Raw genomic sequence first — 16,728 nt, forward strand, 5'->3', positions numbered from 1 at the left:
TTTTGACTTTCAAAGATAAACAGACATAATGAGAGGTCAACTGACTTGCTTTGGGCTTAGGAGACAATCTCATAAAGACATTTTTCTCTAACTTCTCCTAAAGATAATATTTTCTCTACCATCTACAGCAAGCTAATACAAGTTGATCTTGAAACCGAATGAATGAAAGATGCTATGACTCTTACAACTGTCAAGTAAGAGTCAATTTTCTGCAAACTATGTTTGAAATGTTCCCCTGAGAAGTTAAAATCAGGCCCAGGTGAGGAAAATGAATTGATTAGCAGATTATGATATTAAGATGAGATCCAATTTAACTCCTAAGATGTCATAGACAGCTTGCAACTATTCTTGATTCCTGCTATGAAATAAATGCCAGCAGAATTTTAATTCTTCCACAAACCAAGTGCAGAAAATATCCAGTGCTTTCTCATTGATCTCTGTTTGTAATTTTGGAAATAGTGGACTAGACAGTTTATCAGCTGGAGTCTGTGTTCTTATTTGAAGTTTAAGATTAGACTGCAGATATTCCAAAGGTACTGTGATTTTCTGACATGTGGAACCAACTAGAGATCTTTTCCCTTTTCTCTTTTTAGGGTTGGGTTGATAACATAAATGGACCTAGTGGGCTCATTATTGCGGTATGTATAACAGTGTGGAAATAATTACTTCAAATGTAGTGGAGGGACAGTAACAAAATTCTAGTATTGGCTTAGCTTTACTGATGCAAAACCATAAGCGTTCCTTTACTCACTACAATTGATGCAAATTATTTCAGTTTTGCTGATTGAAAAATAGAGGCAGAATGAAGTTACTTTAATTATCTGTCAATATCATTATCAGGAAAATAGAAGTACTGTGATATCATCAATTGACACTTAGGAGTTTTATTTTTGGATAGAATTTTGAGCCTCTAGTACCATGCTTGTATGTCCCCTTAGTTAACACAAGATGGGGGTATTTCCTTCTTTTTGCTCTTTAACCATAGCTAGAATTAGGGATGTGATAAAACTCATATCCCCAAAGATTATTAAATTTATACGCATTTGGATAGAAAGTATATAAATGCATAAATACATCAACATCTATTTCTCAATATATCTAAGAACAAGGACTACCAATTGGAGCAAGTTTTTCAAATATAAGAATTGATGACTATAGGAAACACTTTTCAACACTAATTCTCTCATAGACAAGGAGAAACATCAACCATTCCTCATTTCTCTGGGTCAGCAGCCCTTTGTGTGCATCTCCCCTCAGTGGAGACTGATCCTGTGAGCTGCCAAGCTTTCTGGTTCACACTAAAGCATTTTAGGCTGAGAACTACAACTCTTCTCATTTGGACATTGAAATGGACTTCACCCCTTTATCGAGTTTAAATTTTGTTAGGGATCTCATGTTTCAGACTGTGCCTCTATTCACAGAACTAGATCCAACATGAACTACAATGCAAATGAAAGACAGTGAATTATGACTACTTGTCAAAGACAGTGACAATGAACTTCTTTCCAATTTCTTTCTCTTTCTGTTCCCTACCTGCCTTCAACTCTTGAGGCTTAGTTGGAAGTGAGTGTTCAGTAACTTAGAACATAGCTATTTTAACATGATCCCAGGGTGAGTTTTATTACACTGTGAGCAAATCTGCACATGCATTCAGATTTTCTAAAATTTTCCAAATTGATTTCCCATATTCCGAAGGACAGGAGGAAGGCATGGCAACCCACTCCAGTAATTTTGCCTGGAGGAATCCCATGGACAGAGGAGCCTGGTGGGCTATAGTCCATAGGGTTGCAAAGAGTCAGACTTGACTAAAACGACTTAGCAGGCACTCTTGTCCAAAGGAAGGTTAATCAGTTACAAGAAGACAGAAATTAGGAATATAAGAAAGTGCTGACGACTGCAAATTGATGTTGGAAACTTGCAGGGTGTAAATAATCAATTACTTCAAGAAGTCAATAAACTGGCTCCTTTATTTATTGACATGGCATTTATTAACATGAACAATTCCCAAATCTTGCATTTATATAGCATCAGTGATCTGTGAGGTAAACAAAGATACTGAACAAAAAGTAAATAACGGTGGCCTTTTCCACAAGTAATAAAAAGTTTTTGTTAAGTAGTGGAATTTTATCAGTTTAAAAAGGTGTTTCTTAAACTTCTAGTGCCTAACTGGGATGACCCAGAGGGATGGGATGTGGAGGGAGGTGGGAGGGGGGTTCAGGATGAGGAATACATGTAAACCCATGGCTGATTCATATCAATGTATGGCAAAAACCACTACAATATTGTAAAGTAATTAGCCTCAACTAAAATAAATAAATAAAAAACAAAACAAAACAAAAAAACTTCTAGTACCTATTACTTCTTGTAAACTAGTAGACTCTAGCAAAAAATGACATCATTTAAGAAATGGTAAGTTAAATTAATGGGAAATTTGGGAAAACTTAATTCTTAGAATATCTTATGAATTAATTTTTAAGATATTATATCTTATTCTTGGGTTTTTTTTGTTTATTTTTTTTTTTTTACTCTTGGTGTTTATCAATTAACTAAATACATTAAACTCCTCACAAGTTTGAGGAATTTCACTCTGAAGAGGAACCCGAGGATCACTGGTGGTTCTTGGAGATGTTGGCACTTGAACTTGGCTGGGGAGGTTGGATGGCCTGAGAGCAGTCAGTCTTGGCACATGAACTTAGCAAGCAGTGAATCAGTGTTAGTTATTATTACTACCAGCATTGATACTCTCTGTCTGATATATACTTTAGCCCCAGCTGTTACTTAGCACCTGGTTCAATAATTTATGTCCCTTTTCCTGTGCAGGCTGGGAAAGGGTTTCTTCGGTCCGTAAGAGCGACTCCGATGGCGGTGGCGGATTTGATTCCAGCAGACACAGTGGTCAATCTCACGCTGGCTGTAGGATGGTACACGGCAGTTCACAGGTGTGGAGTGGATACTTAAACTGGCTTTCAAAGATTTGGTGAGGAGGAGGGTAGCTATGTTGGGCACCTATTCAAAATATATGAATTTTCCTGAAGAAGACCCCAAATGTGAGAAAGTATCTGTTTGGATATTTCACAGAGTTCCAATTATGTCATAAAATAGCCATTAAGTTGTTTTATAAATACCAGTTAGTACTTGGTTGACCATAAAATAATAAATTCTTCAAATCATTTAACCATGAAATTCTCAATAATTGAAAAGCCTTTCTTTCTATTCAGCAACCTAAAATATAGCTTCCCTTAAGGCAAAGAAGATAAAAGTAGATGAAATGAGAGCATATTTTTCTTCACTTCTCAGTTCCTAATAAAAGTCAAAAGTTTCAGATCACCATGTGTGTGAGAGAGAGGTATTTTCTAGTACAAAGAAAAATAATAGGTTGTTTGTATATTTAGCTTTGTTAGTAAACAAAATTTTTATTAATTATTTGAAGTTAGACATTTAGATGTTGTTCAATCCAACAGCGCTTCATTGGATTTAGGAAAAAATATAGCCCATATTTTTGCCCAGTAAAGATGTCAAGAAGTTAGAAATACAATTTGCTTTGTCATCATCATGCTGCCTCCATTTGCTCCATAAATATGTCAGCCTATTGGGATTTTTGTTCCTCATACACATGTACACACACACACTTGCACTTTTCCTAGTTTTTCATTTTCTTTTTAACCCAAAGAAAGAACAAAAGATGAAAGTGTTGCAGAGAGTGCCTCGTGTGTCAGGTGGTGCTTAGTTGCTCAGTCGTGCCCAACTCTTTGTGACCCCATGGACTGTAGCCCGCCAGGCTTCTCTGTCCATGGGGATTCTCCAGGCAAGAAAACTAGAGTGGGTTGCCATGCCCTTCTCCAGGGGATCTTCCCAACCCAGGGATCGAACCCTGGTCTCCCACATTGGAGGCGTATTCTTTACCATCTGAGCCACCTAAGAGTGCCTTAGTTATGGAATTATTGAAAGAAAAAAAAAAATAACCTGTTTAAGTGTTATTTTCCCTTATCTTTCTTTCATTAGTTCTCCATTTTCTTGTATTTCCCTAACTCTTGTTTTTCAGACCTAAGTCGACATTGGTCTACCACTGTACATCTGGCAACCTCAATCCCTGTAACTGGGGCAAAATGGGTAAGTGCCTGTAGCAGGGTACCTAAGGAACCATTAGAGAATGCTCATTCACAATCAGTGTTTGCCACAGGGAAAAACAATGTGTGTCATGGAGCTTTGAGTCTAATGGGGAAAAAGACAAAACATAGGTAAAGCCAGAAAAATAACTGCAAATTGTAAAGGTGTAGAGTTAATTAGAATGCACTGTGGTATCTCAAAGAAAGGGACCAGTGAAACAGCGGCATGATTGTGAGCAATAAGGGGTCCATTGGCTGTAGAGATTTAAAAAAGAAAGTCAAGCCAAAGTCAGTAATTATAAGCAATATCAGTGATAAAATACTTCTCCTGAGCCACTGTGCTCATGCACACAGCCCTCACTGCCCTGGACGTATCACTGAGAATGTGCCATGATTAATGGCCAAGTAGATTTAGAAAAGCCCAATGATACTAATTGGTGTCATTGAGTCAGTGATACTCTTTATTAATTTAGGCAGTCAGCCATAGTGTAACCTTGAAAGTAGCCTGTTGGATTGAATTAGAATTAATCCTGCATGTGATAGAAAATTAGCTAACCAATCTTGTGCTCTGCTTCTGATTTTCTTATGAATATCTGAAACCTTTAGATCATCTAATTGCTGTTTAGCTACTATATGTTGAAAAAAATTAAATGTGCTTAATTTGTTAGAATCTTTTTTCCAATTCAGGGCATCCCACTGTGCTATTCTATTTGCAAAGTTATTATTTCAGTAAAAGTAAAATGAAATTATCTATTACCATCATATCCAGTTATTTAGATCATATAGCTAAATATTTCTGGAAATAAAAATAAATCTCCTCTATCTCAGTAACAGAATTAAGGTATCATTCATAAAAAGAGGCATTAGTAGAAGCAGTCAAGATACTTAAATTCTAAATCAAAAGATGCTACCTGTAAATTCCATACCTGGGATTCAAAATAGTCTTCTTCCTTGCTGAAAATTCTTACTGTCTATTTTATGAACATACACAATGTAATAGCTGAAAATGATCTTACAAATAATCTAGTGCTTACTTCTTTTGATCATGGTATATATAAAACTCTCATTCTGCTTTTTCTCTCTTTTCCTTGCTTTTAAATTGAAGTATACTTATTTACAAGGTTGTGTTAGTTTCGTGTATACAGCAAAGTGAATCAGATAGATAGATATCATTCTGCTCTTAAAAATAAACTTTGACAGAAATTTCTGAATCAGTGAAAGTCAGACAATCAAATCACTGCATCTTGTTTCATGTTACATAGCCATTTATTAACTTTTTTCTTTATATATATATATATTATTCAACTACAGATGACTTACAGTGTTTCTGCACAGCAAGGTGATTCAGTTATACATAAACACAGATATTATTTTTTCAATTATTTTCCATTATATTTATTACAAGATATTGACTATAGTTTCCTGTGCTATACAGTAGACCTTTGTTGCTTTTTGCATATCTAATTTTTTTAAATTAGAAATCTAGCTTTCTATTTGCCACTTACTAACTTTAACACTCAACAAGAAAGATGAAATTTAGAGGAAAGCCTTTCATTCACAAAACCATTACAAATTTTGTATTTTTGAAATTAAACGATGGTACAATAAAAATTAAATTCTTAAAAAAAATAGTACAGTGTTCTCACTTTATTTTATACACAAAGCCCAGAGACAGTAAATGATTTATTCATTTCACATGGGGAGCGGGATCCTGACATAGAAGTAGATGATGGGTATGAATGCGTAATAATCACCCCACTAGGGATTCCTAAAGTCAACATGAATCCCTCTGGGAGGAAAAGACCCAGAATCAGATGTTTCTGGATAATCTTTTCTGTATGGGGTATATATTTTTCATACAGATTTCCAGGTAGTATCTTTTACAGAGGACAGTAATCATATTATCATAATAATTGATAACTTCACCATAACTAAGTAATGAACTTAGGCAACTTTCAAAATTCTACATAAATAAAATCAAAACTGAGTTCAAAAGAATGAATGCCTTTTGAAAAGAAGTATTTGATTTACAGATGTACATTAAAAGCTTTAAACCAGGTTTTATATAAGTAATGATATACTTTTTAAGATTATTATTTAAGAAAACTCTGGAGACAAAAGTAAAACAATTGAGTCTGATATATTGCCAGAGTAGTAGAAATACCAAAGAAGTGAAAGACTGGTATTTAAAGTGAACCAATATGAAGGAATCCTAATTTTATAGTCTCTCTTTTACGTAAATCTTTATAAAAGTTTAAGTAAAATGTTAAGAAACTTTCCTGATTGTTCTGCAAGTAATGATCCAACCAAAGAAATAACACCCCCAGGTTCTGTCTTGGGCTTTCTGAATAGACTAGATAACCTTGAAATTGAATTGAAATTTTAGTATTGACTAAAACTATTTTCCCAAGAAGTTATTTTAGGGTAAAGTTTCAAGAGAAGGATTCAATTCTTAACCAAATTACATTGTTTAAATTTGCAGATGACCACTTGCCTGGTGTAAAAATCTTAGTATTATTCTTGACTCTACACAGCAAATCCTTACTATTTATTGTTTTGACCCATTGCAAATGCCATCTACCATAATGGGTGGCACTTGCAATGCTCCTGGACTTAGCACTTAATCTCCCCCACCCACTCCCCCACCTCCAGGATTCCAAGTCTTGGCAACCTTTGAAAAAATCCCATTTGAGAGAGCTTTCAGGAGACCCAACGCTGACTTCACAACCAACAACATCTCAACCCATTACTGGAATGCTGTCAGTCACCGGGCCCCTGCCATCATCTATGACTTCTATCTTCGTCTCACAGGAAGGAAGCCCAGGTGAGAAACGGAGACAATAGCTCTAGGAGTGTCTCTGCATGAAAGTTAAGGATTCCAGTCCTTTGCCTTCCCATCACCTACGGATCAAAGTGACAACTGAATCATAGTTATGATTATATCTCTAAGGGAGTTAATTATATCTCTATATAGTTATGATTTTATCTCTATAGAGGGACAGTCAAAGCAGTCGTAGTGGGAGCCCCAAGGGAACCCTACCTTAATGTTAAGGAATTTGCTTGATGAATTCAGCAGGTAATCATCCACCTAAAAAGAAAAGCAACTGAGATTCTGTATCTGGGAGTTTGTAAATTGTTGGATCCAATCCCTGGGTCAAGAATTTCCCTTGGAGGAGGGTATGGCAACCCACTCCAGTATTCTTGCCTGGAGAATCCTGTGGACAGGAGAGCTTGGTGGGCTACAATCCATAGGATCCCAAAGAGTCGGACGTGACTCAATGATTTAGCAGGACAGTTAATCTTACAATGTACTACAATGGTAACAGCCTCACATATACACAAGGGGTGATGCATGACGAGCTCTTTTTAATTCTCACAACAACTCAAGGAGGGTGTTCTCGTCCCAGCTTTACAGATGAGGAAATGGAAGTTAGAGGAATAATTTTAAGTAGTCTCAGAGGAAGAGACAGAGGAAAGATCTGGAGAAACCTGAACTGGACTTACTGCCACCTGGAGAAGAGTGAAGAGAGTGGAGGGAGCAAAGTAGAGTGTCAGGGTGTCGATGCTGGGTGACTTAGGGCATGTCCCTTTCTACTCTGGTCTCACTTGAATAATGCTTTGTGTGTCTGAGGAGTCATCATTATCAAGATTACCAAAGGCAATTCCTGCCATCAGAAGCATGTTAGCCTCTTTTAAAGGAGAAATTCTCTCTCAGTGTGTTTATCTCCATTCTTATTAGTAAAGCAAATGAGTGATGCTTAGGCAATGTAGAGTTTATCCACATTTTCAGAGATCTTACTTAGAGTTCATAACTCACTATCAGTTTCTTCTTGAGTAAGGTGAAAAGGGGGACACTATGTTTGTGGGAAAATATTTGTATAAGGGGCTTATTAAATAAAGATGGGAAAAGAAGGGAAACCAAACACTGCTGGCAGAAACACTGAAGCCTTTAAAATATATCAGAGTTGGAAGGAGACCTGGATGAAGAGCAAAGTTCAGTAAGTAGAGAAGAAAAACACAGGAGGAACAAGCCCAGTAAAAATCTTTATGTATTTTGTTTGTAAGAAATTAAATTGTAATATTCATGGGAAATGGTTATTCATTTGGTGATAGGACTCTTAAGAATAATCTTTATGGCAGACAGTGCTAGAATCCTTCTGGACTCTTTCCTTCCCCAAGTGTGTTTGTGTGTAATCACTTATGCATTTACAACCGTATGTATGGTTTTGCTTTGAGGTAAGGTGTGTCTCTGTGTATGTTTAAATCAATTGTACATACTTTCTTTTTCACTTGTATTCCATGAAAATCCAAGTCTGCTAGTACTATCTTTTTCACCCCCATTACAAACAATGGGACAACAAGTATCAGTGCGCATGCATCTTTATAAAATGTGCCTTTAGGTCTGTAGAGGATGCTGAGGGATAGGCTTGCTAAATTGGAGGGTACATTCAACATGGATATTATAACTGCTACCAGGTTGCCTTAAAGGAAGCCTCTGTCAATTTATACATTATCACAACAGCATGTGAAAGTAGAAATCTTCTTTCTCACTCTCATTTATACTTTGCAAAAATCAATATTTTGAACTGTTAAGCTAATGACAAGAAATAGCATCTCTGTCACTTTGATTTGCATTTTCCTTGATTGATGGAGGGACTGGGCTTTCATTTGTTTATTGGACATTCATGTTTTCTCTGTTATGAGTTGCCTGCTTCTATTTATCACCTATTTTTTAACTTTGTTTTTTTTGAAATATAATTTATTTACAATGTTCAGATGTACAGCAGTGATTCATATATATATATATATGCATATATATATATATATATTCAGGCCCTTATTGCTTATTTCATATATAGTAATGTGTATCTGTTAATATCAGATTCTAAGTTTATCCCTCCCCCACTTTCCCCTTTGGGAACCATAAGTTTGTTTTCTATGTGATCCTGTTTCTGTTTTGCGATAGATTCATGCATATCATTCTTTTTAGATTCTACATATAAGTTATATCATATATTTGTCTTTCTCTGTCTTAATTACTTCACTTAGTATGATAATCTCTATGTCCATTCATGTTGCTACAACAGCATTATTTCATTCTTTTTATGGCTAATAATATTTCTATTTTGCTATTGGATTGTACTTATTAATTTATGGAAGCTGTGTGTATATGTATATATGTGTAAATATATAGTTTTTAAAGGAGGAATTCTCTCTCAGTGTGTTTATTTAGGGGCTTCTCTTGTGGTTCAGTGGTAAAGAATCCACCTGCCAATGCAGGAGATGCGGGTTCAGTCCCTGAGTCAGGAAGTCTCCTGGGGAAGGGAATGGCAACCCACTCCAGTATTCTTGCCTGGGAAATCCCATGGACAGAGAAGCCTAGCAGGCTACAGCCCACCAGGTCATAAGAGTCGGACATGATGTAGCAACTAATCAACAACAATATTTCTATTTTTCTGTTGGGTTGTACTTATTATAGAAGTGGTGTGTGTATGTATATATGTGTAAATATATAATTAATGTGTTTTCTTGAAGTCAGTTTCTTATCCTGTGGCTCTGATTATGAAGCTTTCTTTAATACAAGGGAAACTACATATAATGCAGGTCTTAAGAGCATGGAGTTTGGTCAGACTTATAGACTTAAATCCTGGCCTTCACCAATTTATCCACATGAGCCCTAAATTACTTTACCTTTCTAAATACTAACTTATTAAAAAGAGATTGTAATCATACCTATTTTACAGGATTTTACATTAGAGTGCATAGAATATAGTAATCACTATTATTACAAAAAAAAATTTATATGATAAAATGAATCATCTTTCCTTTATAGCTTTTGCATTGTATGCATTAATAAGATCTTCACCACATGAGAATAATAAGTGTATTCTTTCTTTCCAAAAAAATACTATTTTGCTGATACAGTCCTGTACATACAATGATACACCATTGTATACATTGTATAATTACTTGTACAATGATTATTTTTTAAAAGTAAATCTATTGAAATCATATCAATTACTTCAGAGTTGTAAAATGAATAAAGATTGTCAATTTGTTTGCACTGCTGTAACAGAATATCATAGACTACGTGGTTTATAAACAATAGAAATTTATTTCTCATAGAACTGGAGACTAGAAAGCCTAAAATCAAGGTGCTGGTGGATCCAGCATCTGCTGAGGGCCTACTTCCTGGTTTCTGACAGCCATGTTCTCTGTGTCCTCACAATCTGGCAGGGCCAAGGGAGCTTTCTGGGGTCCCTTTTATAAGGGCTTTCCACATCTGCCAAAGTCTCCTTCTCCAATACTACAACATTAGGAGGAATAGGTTTCAACATGTGAATTGTGGGGGAATATAAATATTCAGTCTATAGCCAAGATGTTAGATAACAATAGCAAATGGAACCCTATTATGATGCTTGAATTAGGGAATAATGATTCTATAGCCTTGCTTAAGAATTTCCTATAATACAATGAGAGAAGTACCTCATGAGTCATTAGGGATATGGACATGAGGATTTGACCAGAAATAAGACCGAATTCCCAAAATAGTATCACAAGTCATTATGGGGTCAACTATAGTAGTCACTGTTACCAAGATTAGCCTAACTGATTAAGATAAAAATTAAATGATCTTTAGGCCAGATATGATTTGTAGCCAGAAAATCTAGGTTTGAGCATTAATTATGTGACCCTGTACCTATTAATCCTTCTGCAAAATGAAGATAAACAATATAGACCCTGACTACCTCATGGAATCATACTGTATAAATTAAGAAAGCATGTTTTTTAAAAATATAAATTGTTATGAAATTGGGAAGTTCAAACAGCAGGTCCTCACCACGGGGTTAAAATATATGGTCCATTTTAAGTAATGAGATCTAGGGGGTCCCATTTGCAAAAGCAGAGACTTTTTGAAGTCCATCAAAACTGGGTTGGAATTTTGGCTTTGACACATGATATTATCATGGCTACTCAATCTTTTCTAAGCCTACCTCACCTGTTCATAAAAACAGAAACCTACCTAACAGGGATGTTACAGTTAATAGTGGAGTCAATATTTTTGTAAACATTATCAGCACTGTGCCTGAGTAGATTATTAACAAATAAAATATTTTCCCCTTAAATCTGCATTAAGAGCTGTTTTTGGTTCACCAGATGCTAATATAGTCTCCGCTTCTGCCCAGAGTTATACACAACTCTCATTGATTTGAGACCTCAAATCAATCAATTAAAAAAAAAAATTCCAAGAACATGCATTAAAGAAGAGAAATAGGTTTTCTTCATGTCTACATCAGAATTCCCAGAACGAAGAGTATGTCACTGGGGGTGGATATCTTGCTTGGCTTTTAAAATACTTGCAACTCTTGAGAAAGAGATGGTAGGAAAGAGACAGAGAAGTAGCTAGTGGTATTAAAGTGCCTGCTAGAACAAGCTCCTTTAGGTTCAGCCGCATCCCTTCTTTCAAAAGAGGGTTAACGTGGAAGAGAAAAAAGAATAAAAATTTTAATGAGGAACTGAGGGAAAAATGAGAAGAAATGACTTTTATATTTTTCAGACCTAATTTGTCATATACCCCTATGCGGTAACAGGAAAGCCACCATCTGTGGTGTGTTGGGGTCCTTTAATGGACAGGAACCTGGTGATCCGGAGTCTACGATAAGAAAGTGAAAGAGAGAAAGAAGCTAATATTCCCTGGTTTGTGCAAAGAACCAATAAAACCCTAGAACAGGGCTTGCACCGCTCAGGAAGGCACAGGGCGCCCCCTTGAGGAGGTCTGGAAAGCCCGGGCATGATAGTGAGCTCGGCGGCTTTCCACGCTCCAGAGAATTGCCGGAGGGAGGGAGAGAGAGAGAGAGAAAGACACAGGGACCCAAGCCTCTGGTGGAGCAAGGGTGTTTTAATGATCTTTCTGTGAGTATACATAGGCTGTTGCCCAAGGAATTTCTTTCGACAGTGATAAAGATCAGAAAACCAAAGGTCCAGCAACCGTTACCAAGGGAACAAGGGATTAACAATGGTCATACAGTCAGGAGACAATCCATATCTCAAGAAAGAGGATTGAGACTAAGCAGTTTTGTTGTAAGGAGAATGTGTGCTGAAGGAGATTCACGCATGTGTTTCATCCTATGACCTCAGTTCTGGCAGCGGCGCACCGTTCCACTCGTTCCCGTTGCCAGTTCTGATGAGGAGCAGAGGGTTTATGAGAAACAGCACGCAAGAGTCCTGTTAAACGTCCCCTGGCGGTGGTGCACTGATCCTCGCCCCATGTGATCTTTGCCTCAGGATGACGAAGCTCATGAACCGGCTTTTAAGAACACTTTCCATGTTGGAGTATTTCATCAACCGGAGCTGGGAGTGGAGCACACACAACACTGAGATGCTAATGTCTGAGCTGAGTCCCGAAGACCAGAGAGTGAGTACAGCCCTGAGCATCGGTGGGAAAGCCTTCCCCACGCGAAATTTAGAACGATCTGACTTGGAGAGCTGATCAATAAAGGCAGTTTTAGTTATATACACAGAATTATTTTTCTTTTTGGGCTAAGAAAATCAGTGAATGCTATCAACACAATGGCAGGACACCAGTTTAACCTAGGGAAGAGATCTAGTTTCTTAGCCTTTGGTCAGCTTCTCCCTGCTATTCTGCAGTCAGGTCTCATAAGCTTTGTTTCACTCCTTTGTTCACCTTTGGTAGCTGTTCTCTTTTCAACAAATCCTCAGTGTCTCTGTCTTTCCCTCCCAAACATATGCCTTCAGTGAAAAATAATAATTTTATGGCTCAACGAGTCTCTCATCCACTGTTCTTGTCAAATCAAAATCATTCTGCATCACCAAAGCTACAGCTCCTTTCTTCCTACCTTTTAAAATCTAACCTTTCACCTCTGCATTCTAGCCCACCTAAGATCTCCTACCATCAGCATTCCCCTCTCTGTAGGACTGTCATTCTTCCTCCCTATAATGATTTCTCTTTGACCATTCAGACATTTATTTCTCAAGACGGGCCTATACTTTACTTGTTTAGTGTAAGTACTACTTGGGCTTCCTGGTGGCTCAGATGGTAAAGTGTCTGCCTGCAACTCGGAAGCCCTGGGTTCAATCCCTGGGTTGGGAAGATCCCCTGGAAAAGGAAATGGCAACCCACTCCAGTACTCTTGCCTGGAAAATCCTATGGATGGAGGAGCCTGGTAGGCTACAGTCCATGGGGTCGCAAAGAGTCAGACATGACTGAGTGACTTCACTTTACTTTTTACTTTCTAAGTACAATTTATTTCTCTGTATTAGCTTCTAACCAGTCACAAATGGTTGTCCTAAAATCCACAAATATAGAAAACTGTATTTTGTACATGTTCCTAGCTTTGTTTTTCCTCCGTTTGTTCCTTGAGCACTTCCTTGGTTTTCAATTAAGCTTTAAAGTTTTCAATCTCTTGACTGACATTTTTCACTAAATTTTCTTAAAAAAAAAAAAAAAAGATAAATTTCTTGATTTATCTTGTACTTGACAGCATGTAGAAGAAACCAAGTCATGTTGAGAAGTAAATGTTAGATAGAGACCCTCACCTGCCAGCTCCTATCTACCAGCCTCATAGTGCATGATTCAAATGCAAGTCCTAAAATTACTTCCCACCAGGAAACCTAAGGCTTGCTTGTGGTCAGACACAATAATTGTTATATTAAATGTACTAGTTGAGATTTTGTTGTTGTTTAGTTGCCAAGTCATGGCTGACCCCTTGAGACCTGATGGACTATAGCCTGCCAGGCTCCTCTGTCCATGGGATTCTCCAGGCAAGAATATTGGAGTGGCTTGCCATTTCCTTCTCTAGAGGATCTTCCCAACCCAGGGACTGAATCCATGTCTTCTGCACTGGCAGATGGATTCATTACCACTGAGCCACCAGGAAAGCCCAGTTGAGATTTAGAGGAATATTTTAACTGAAATCATTGCTAAGTACCTCTAAATTGAAAAGTGAAAGTTGCTCAGTTGTGTCCGACTCTTTGCGTCTCCATGGACTATACAGTCCATGCAATTCTCCAGCCCAGAATATTAGTGTGGGTAGCCTTTCCCTTCTCCAGGGTATCTTCCCAACCCAGGGTTCGAACACGGGTCTTCCACATTGCAGGCAGATATTTTACCAGCTGAACCACAAGGGAAGCCCCCAAATACTGGAATGGGTAGCCTATTCCTTCTCTAGTGGATCTTCCTGACCCAGGAATCAAACTGGGGTCTCCTACATTGTAGAAAGATTCTTTACCAACTGAGCTACAGGGGAAGCTCAAGTAACTCTAAAATGGACATGAAATAGAACCTTTATCCCAGAAATGTTTACATAGCTTGTATAGACAAAATTCTTCAAAGCACCTATTTTTAAAACACGTGGATCAAACCAGATTATTTTTAAAAACCCATCATGCTATTATAAATTACTTTTAAAATTAGCTTCAAATATCATGTGACTTATCTTTATTTCATTTTCTTCATGGAATTTACCCATCTAAATAATGCAAAAGATAATAAGCTTATAGTTTCAATTTTGACACTTTACAAATATTTTAACCTAAAATAAAAATTTTGTATAAAGAAAAGAAAGCTGCAGTGGATTTCACATATACATATGCTTGCAAAATATTTTAGCAATGGTAATAGTCCTGAATACTTGCATAATTGCCAAACTCTGGTGTGGCTCAGAATTCAGTTTCATTTGCCATATAGAATAAGGATTCCAAACTAGGGCTTCATTGAAATCTAAATCTAGAAGTATGAAATAGCATAAAAATAAAATTCTCTGCATATATAGATGAATAAGCAGCATTTGGTGGTACTGTGGAAAGTAAAAATATCCAAACAAAGTGATACAGAATTACTTTTAGAAAGTAGTTTTTTGATAAGTCTGTGAAGCTCTCTGGAACTCATTAGTCTTGTCTGCTTTCCTTGTTAATACTCCAATTTACTGCACAAAGATTGGAGGTAACTTGCAGTAAATACATGTAGTAAAAGAACAAAGCAGAAATAAAATATAAGCCAGGGAAAATATGTACTAAAATATGAACTAAAGAGCAAGAATGAAAAAAACTGACATTCATGTTTAGTCTGTAAGATCCTACTGTGTGTGCTGTTGCATCAGTTGTGTCCAACTCTTTGCGACCCTATGGACCATAGCCCGCCAGGCTCCTCTGTACATGGGATTCTCCAGGCAAGAATACTGGAGTGAGTTGCTGTGTCCTCCTCCAAGGGATATTCCCAAGGATTGAACCTGTATCTCTTCTTTCCTCCTGCATTGGCAGGTAGGTTCTTTACCACTAGCACCACCTAGAAAGCCCTACAAGATTCTACTAAGTCACTACATTTGAGTAGGAAATTTGTTCTTAAGATTTTTGGTGGCAACGTGAAAAGGCATTCTGTAAGAGGAGGAAATACACTAGTGTTCTACGCGTTCTACTCTAAATGGTTCTGAAGGGCTCCATCTAGTGGCATGCCAAGAGACAGCGGATAAACATATCTAAAGCAAATTAGAATATAAATTCAGCTTAGTTAGTCCTTAGGAATTGCTTCTCAAAGTTTACCTTAATCAGGAAAATGAAGTAGTGATATTTCAGGAAAGGGTGCTAGGCCAAGGGGACAACAACAAAATTTAATAATGGAAAGAAAAACATATGTAATTTGTCTTGGTTCCCAATGTATTATTCTCTCTTAAAAAATAATTCTCCTTTACTTGAAATTAAATTAGGTTTCACCAGACTAATACCAGTTCCTTAAAATTTCTAAGACTTCCTAAAAGCCAAATATTTGTGCTTGATCAACGTTTAGATCTAATAGAGTGCCTGATGAACTATGGACAGAGGTTCATGACATTGTACAGGAGACAAGGATCAAGACCATCAAGAAAAAGAAAAGCAAACTGGCTGTCTGAGGAGGCCTTACAAATAGCTGTGAAAAGAAGAGAAGCAAAAAGCAAAGGAGAAAAGGAAAGATATACCCATTTGAATGCAGAGTTCCAAAGAATAGCAAAGAGAGGTAAGAAAGACTTCCTCAGCGATCAATGCAAAGAAATAGAGGAAAACAACAGAATGAGAAAGACTAGAGATCTCTTCAAGAAAATTAGAGATACCAAGGGGAACATTTCATGAAAAGATGGGCTCAATAAAGGACAGAAATGGAATGGACCTAACCGAAGCAGAAGATATTAAGAAGAGGTGGCAAGAATACACAGAAGAACTATAGAAAAGATCTTCAAGACCCAGATAATCACAATGGTGTGATCACTCACCTAGAACCAGACATCCTGGAATGTGAAGTCAAGTGGCCCTTAGGAAGCATCACTATGAACAAAGCTAGTGGAGGTGATGGAACTCCAGTTGAACTATTTAAAATCCTAAAAGATGATGCTGTGAAAGTGCTGCACTCAATATGCCAAATATGCAAATTTGGAAAACTCAGCAGTGATCACAGGACTGGAAAAGGTCAGTTTTCATTCCAATCCCAAAGAAAGGCAATGCCAAAGAATGCTCAAACTACCGCACAATTGCTCTCATCGCACACGCTAGCAAAGTAATGCTCAAAATTCTCCAAGCCAGCCTTCAGCAATACATGAACCATGAACTTCCAGATGTTCAAGCTGGTTTTAGA

At 37.1% G+C, this 16,728-nt stretch overlaps 1 protein-coding gene across 4 annotated transcripts in view; it reads left to right on the forward strand.

Moving 5' to 3' along the window:
* The window catches only part of FAR2 (fatty acyl-CoA reductase 2), an 80,698-nt gene that overhangs the window by 58,544 nt on the left and 5,426 nt on the right, over positions 1-16,728 (forward strand). For all 4 annotated transcript variants that reach the window (XM_043881674.1, XM_043881675.1, XM_043881671.1 and 1 more), the window contains 5 exons: positions 594-638; positions 2,821-2,939; positions 4,043-4,110; positions 6,759-6,930; positions 12,393-12,522. In XM_043881674.1, the coding sequence (XP_043737609.1) occupies positions 594-638; positions 2,821-2,939; positions 4,043-4,110; positions 6,759-6,930; positions 12,393-12,522 (534 nt within the window). The remainder of the gene's footprint in view (positions 1-593; positions 639-2,820; positions 2,940-4,042; positions 4,111-6,758; positions 6,931-12,392; positions 12,523-16,728) is intronic.

Source organism: Cervus elaphus, chromosome 22 (genome assembly GCF_910594005.1).
Source record: "Cervus elaphus chromosome 22, mCerEla1.1, whole genome shotgun sequence".
In the NCBI taxonomy this organism is placed as follows: domain Eukaryota; kingdom Metazoa; phylum Chordata; class Mammalia; order Artiodactyla; family Cervidae; genus Cervus; species Cervus elaphus.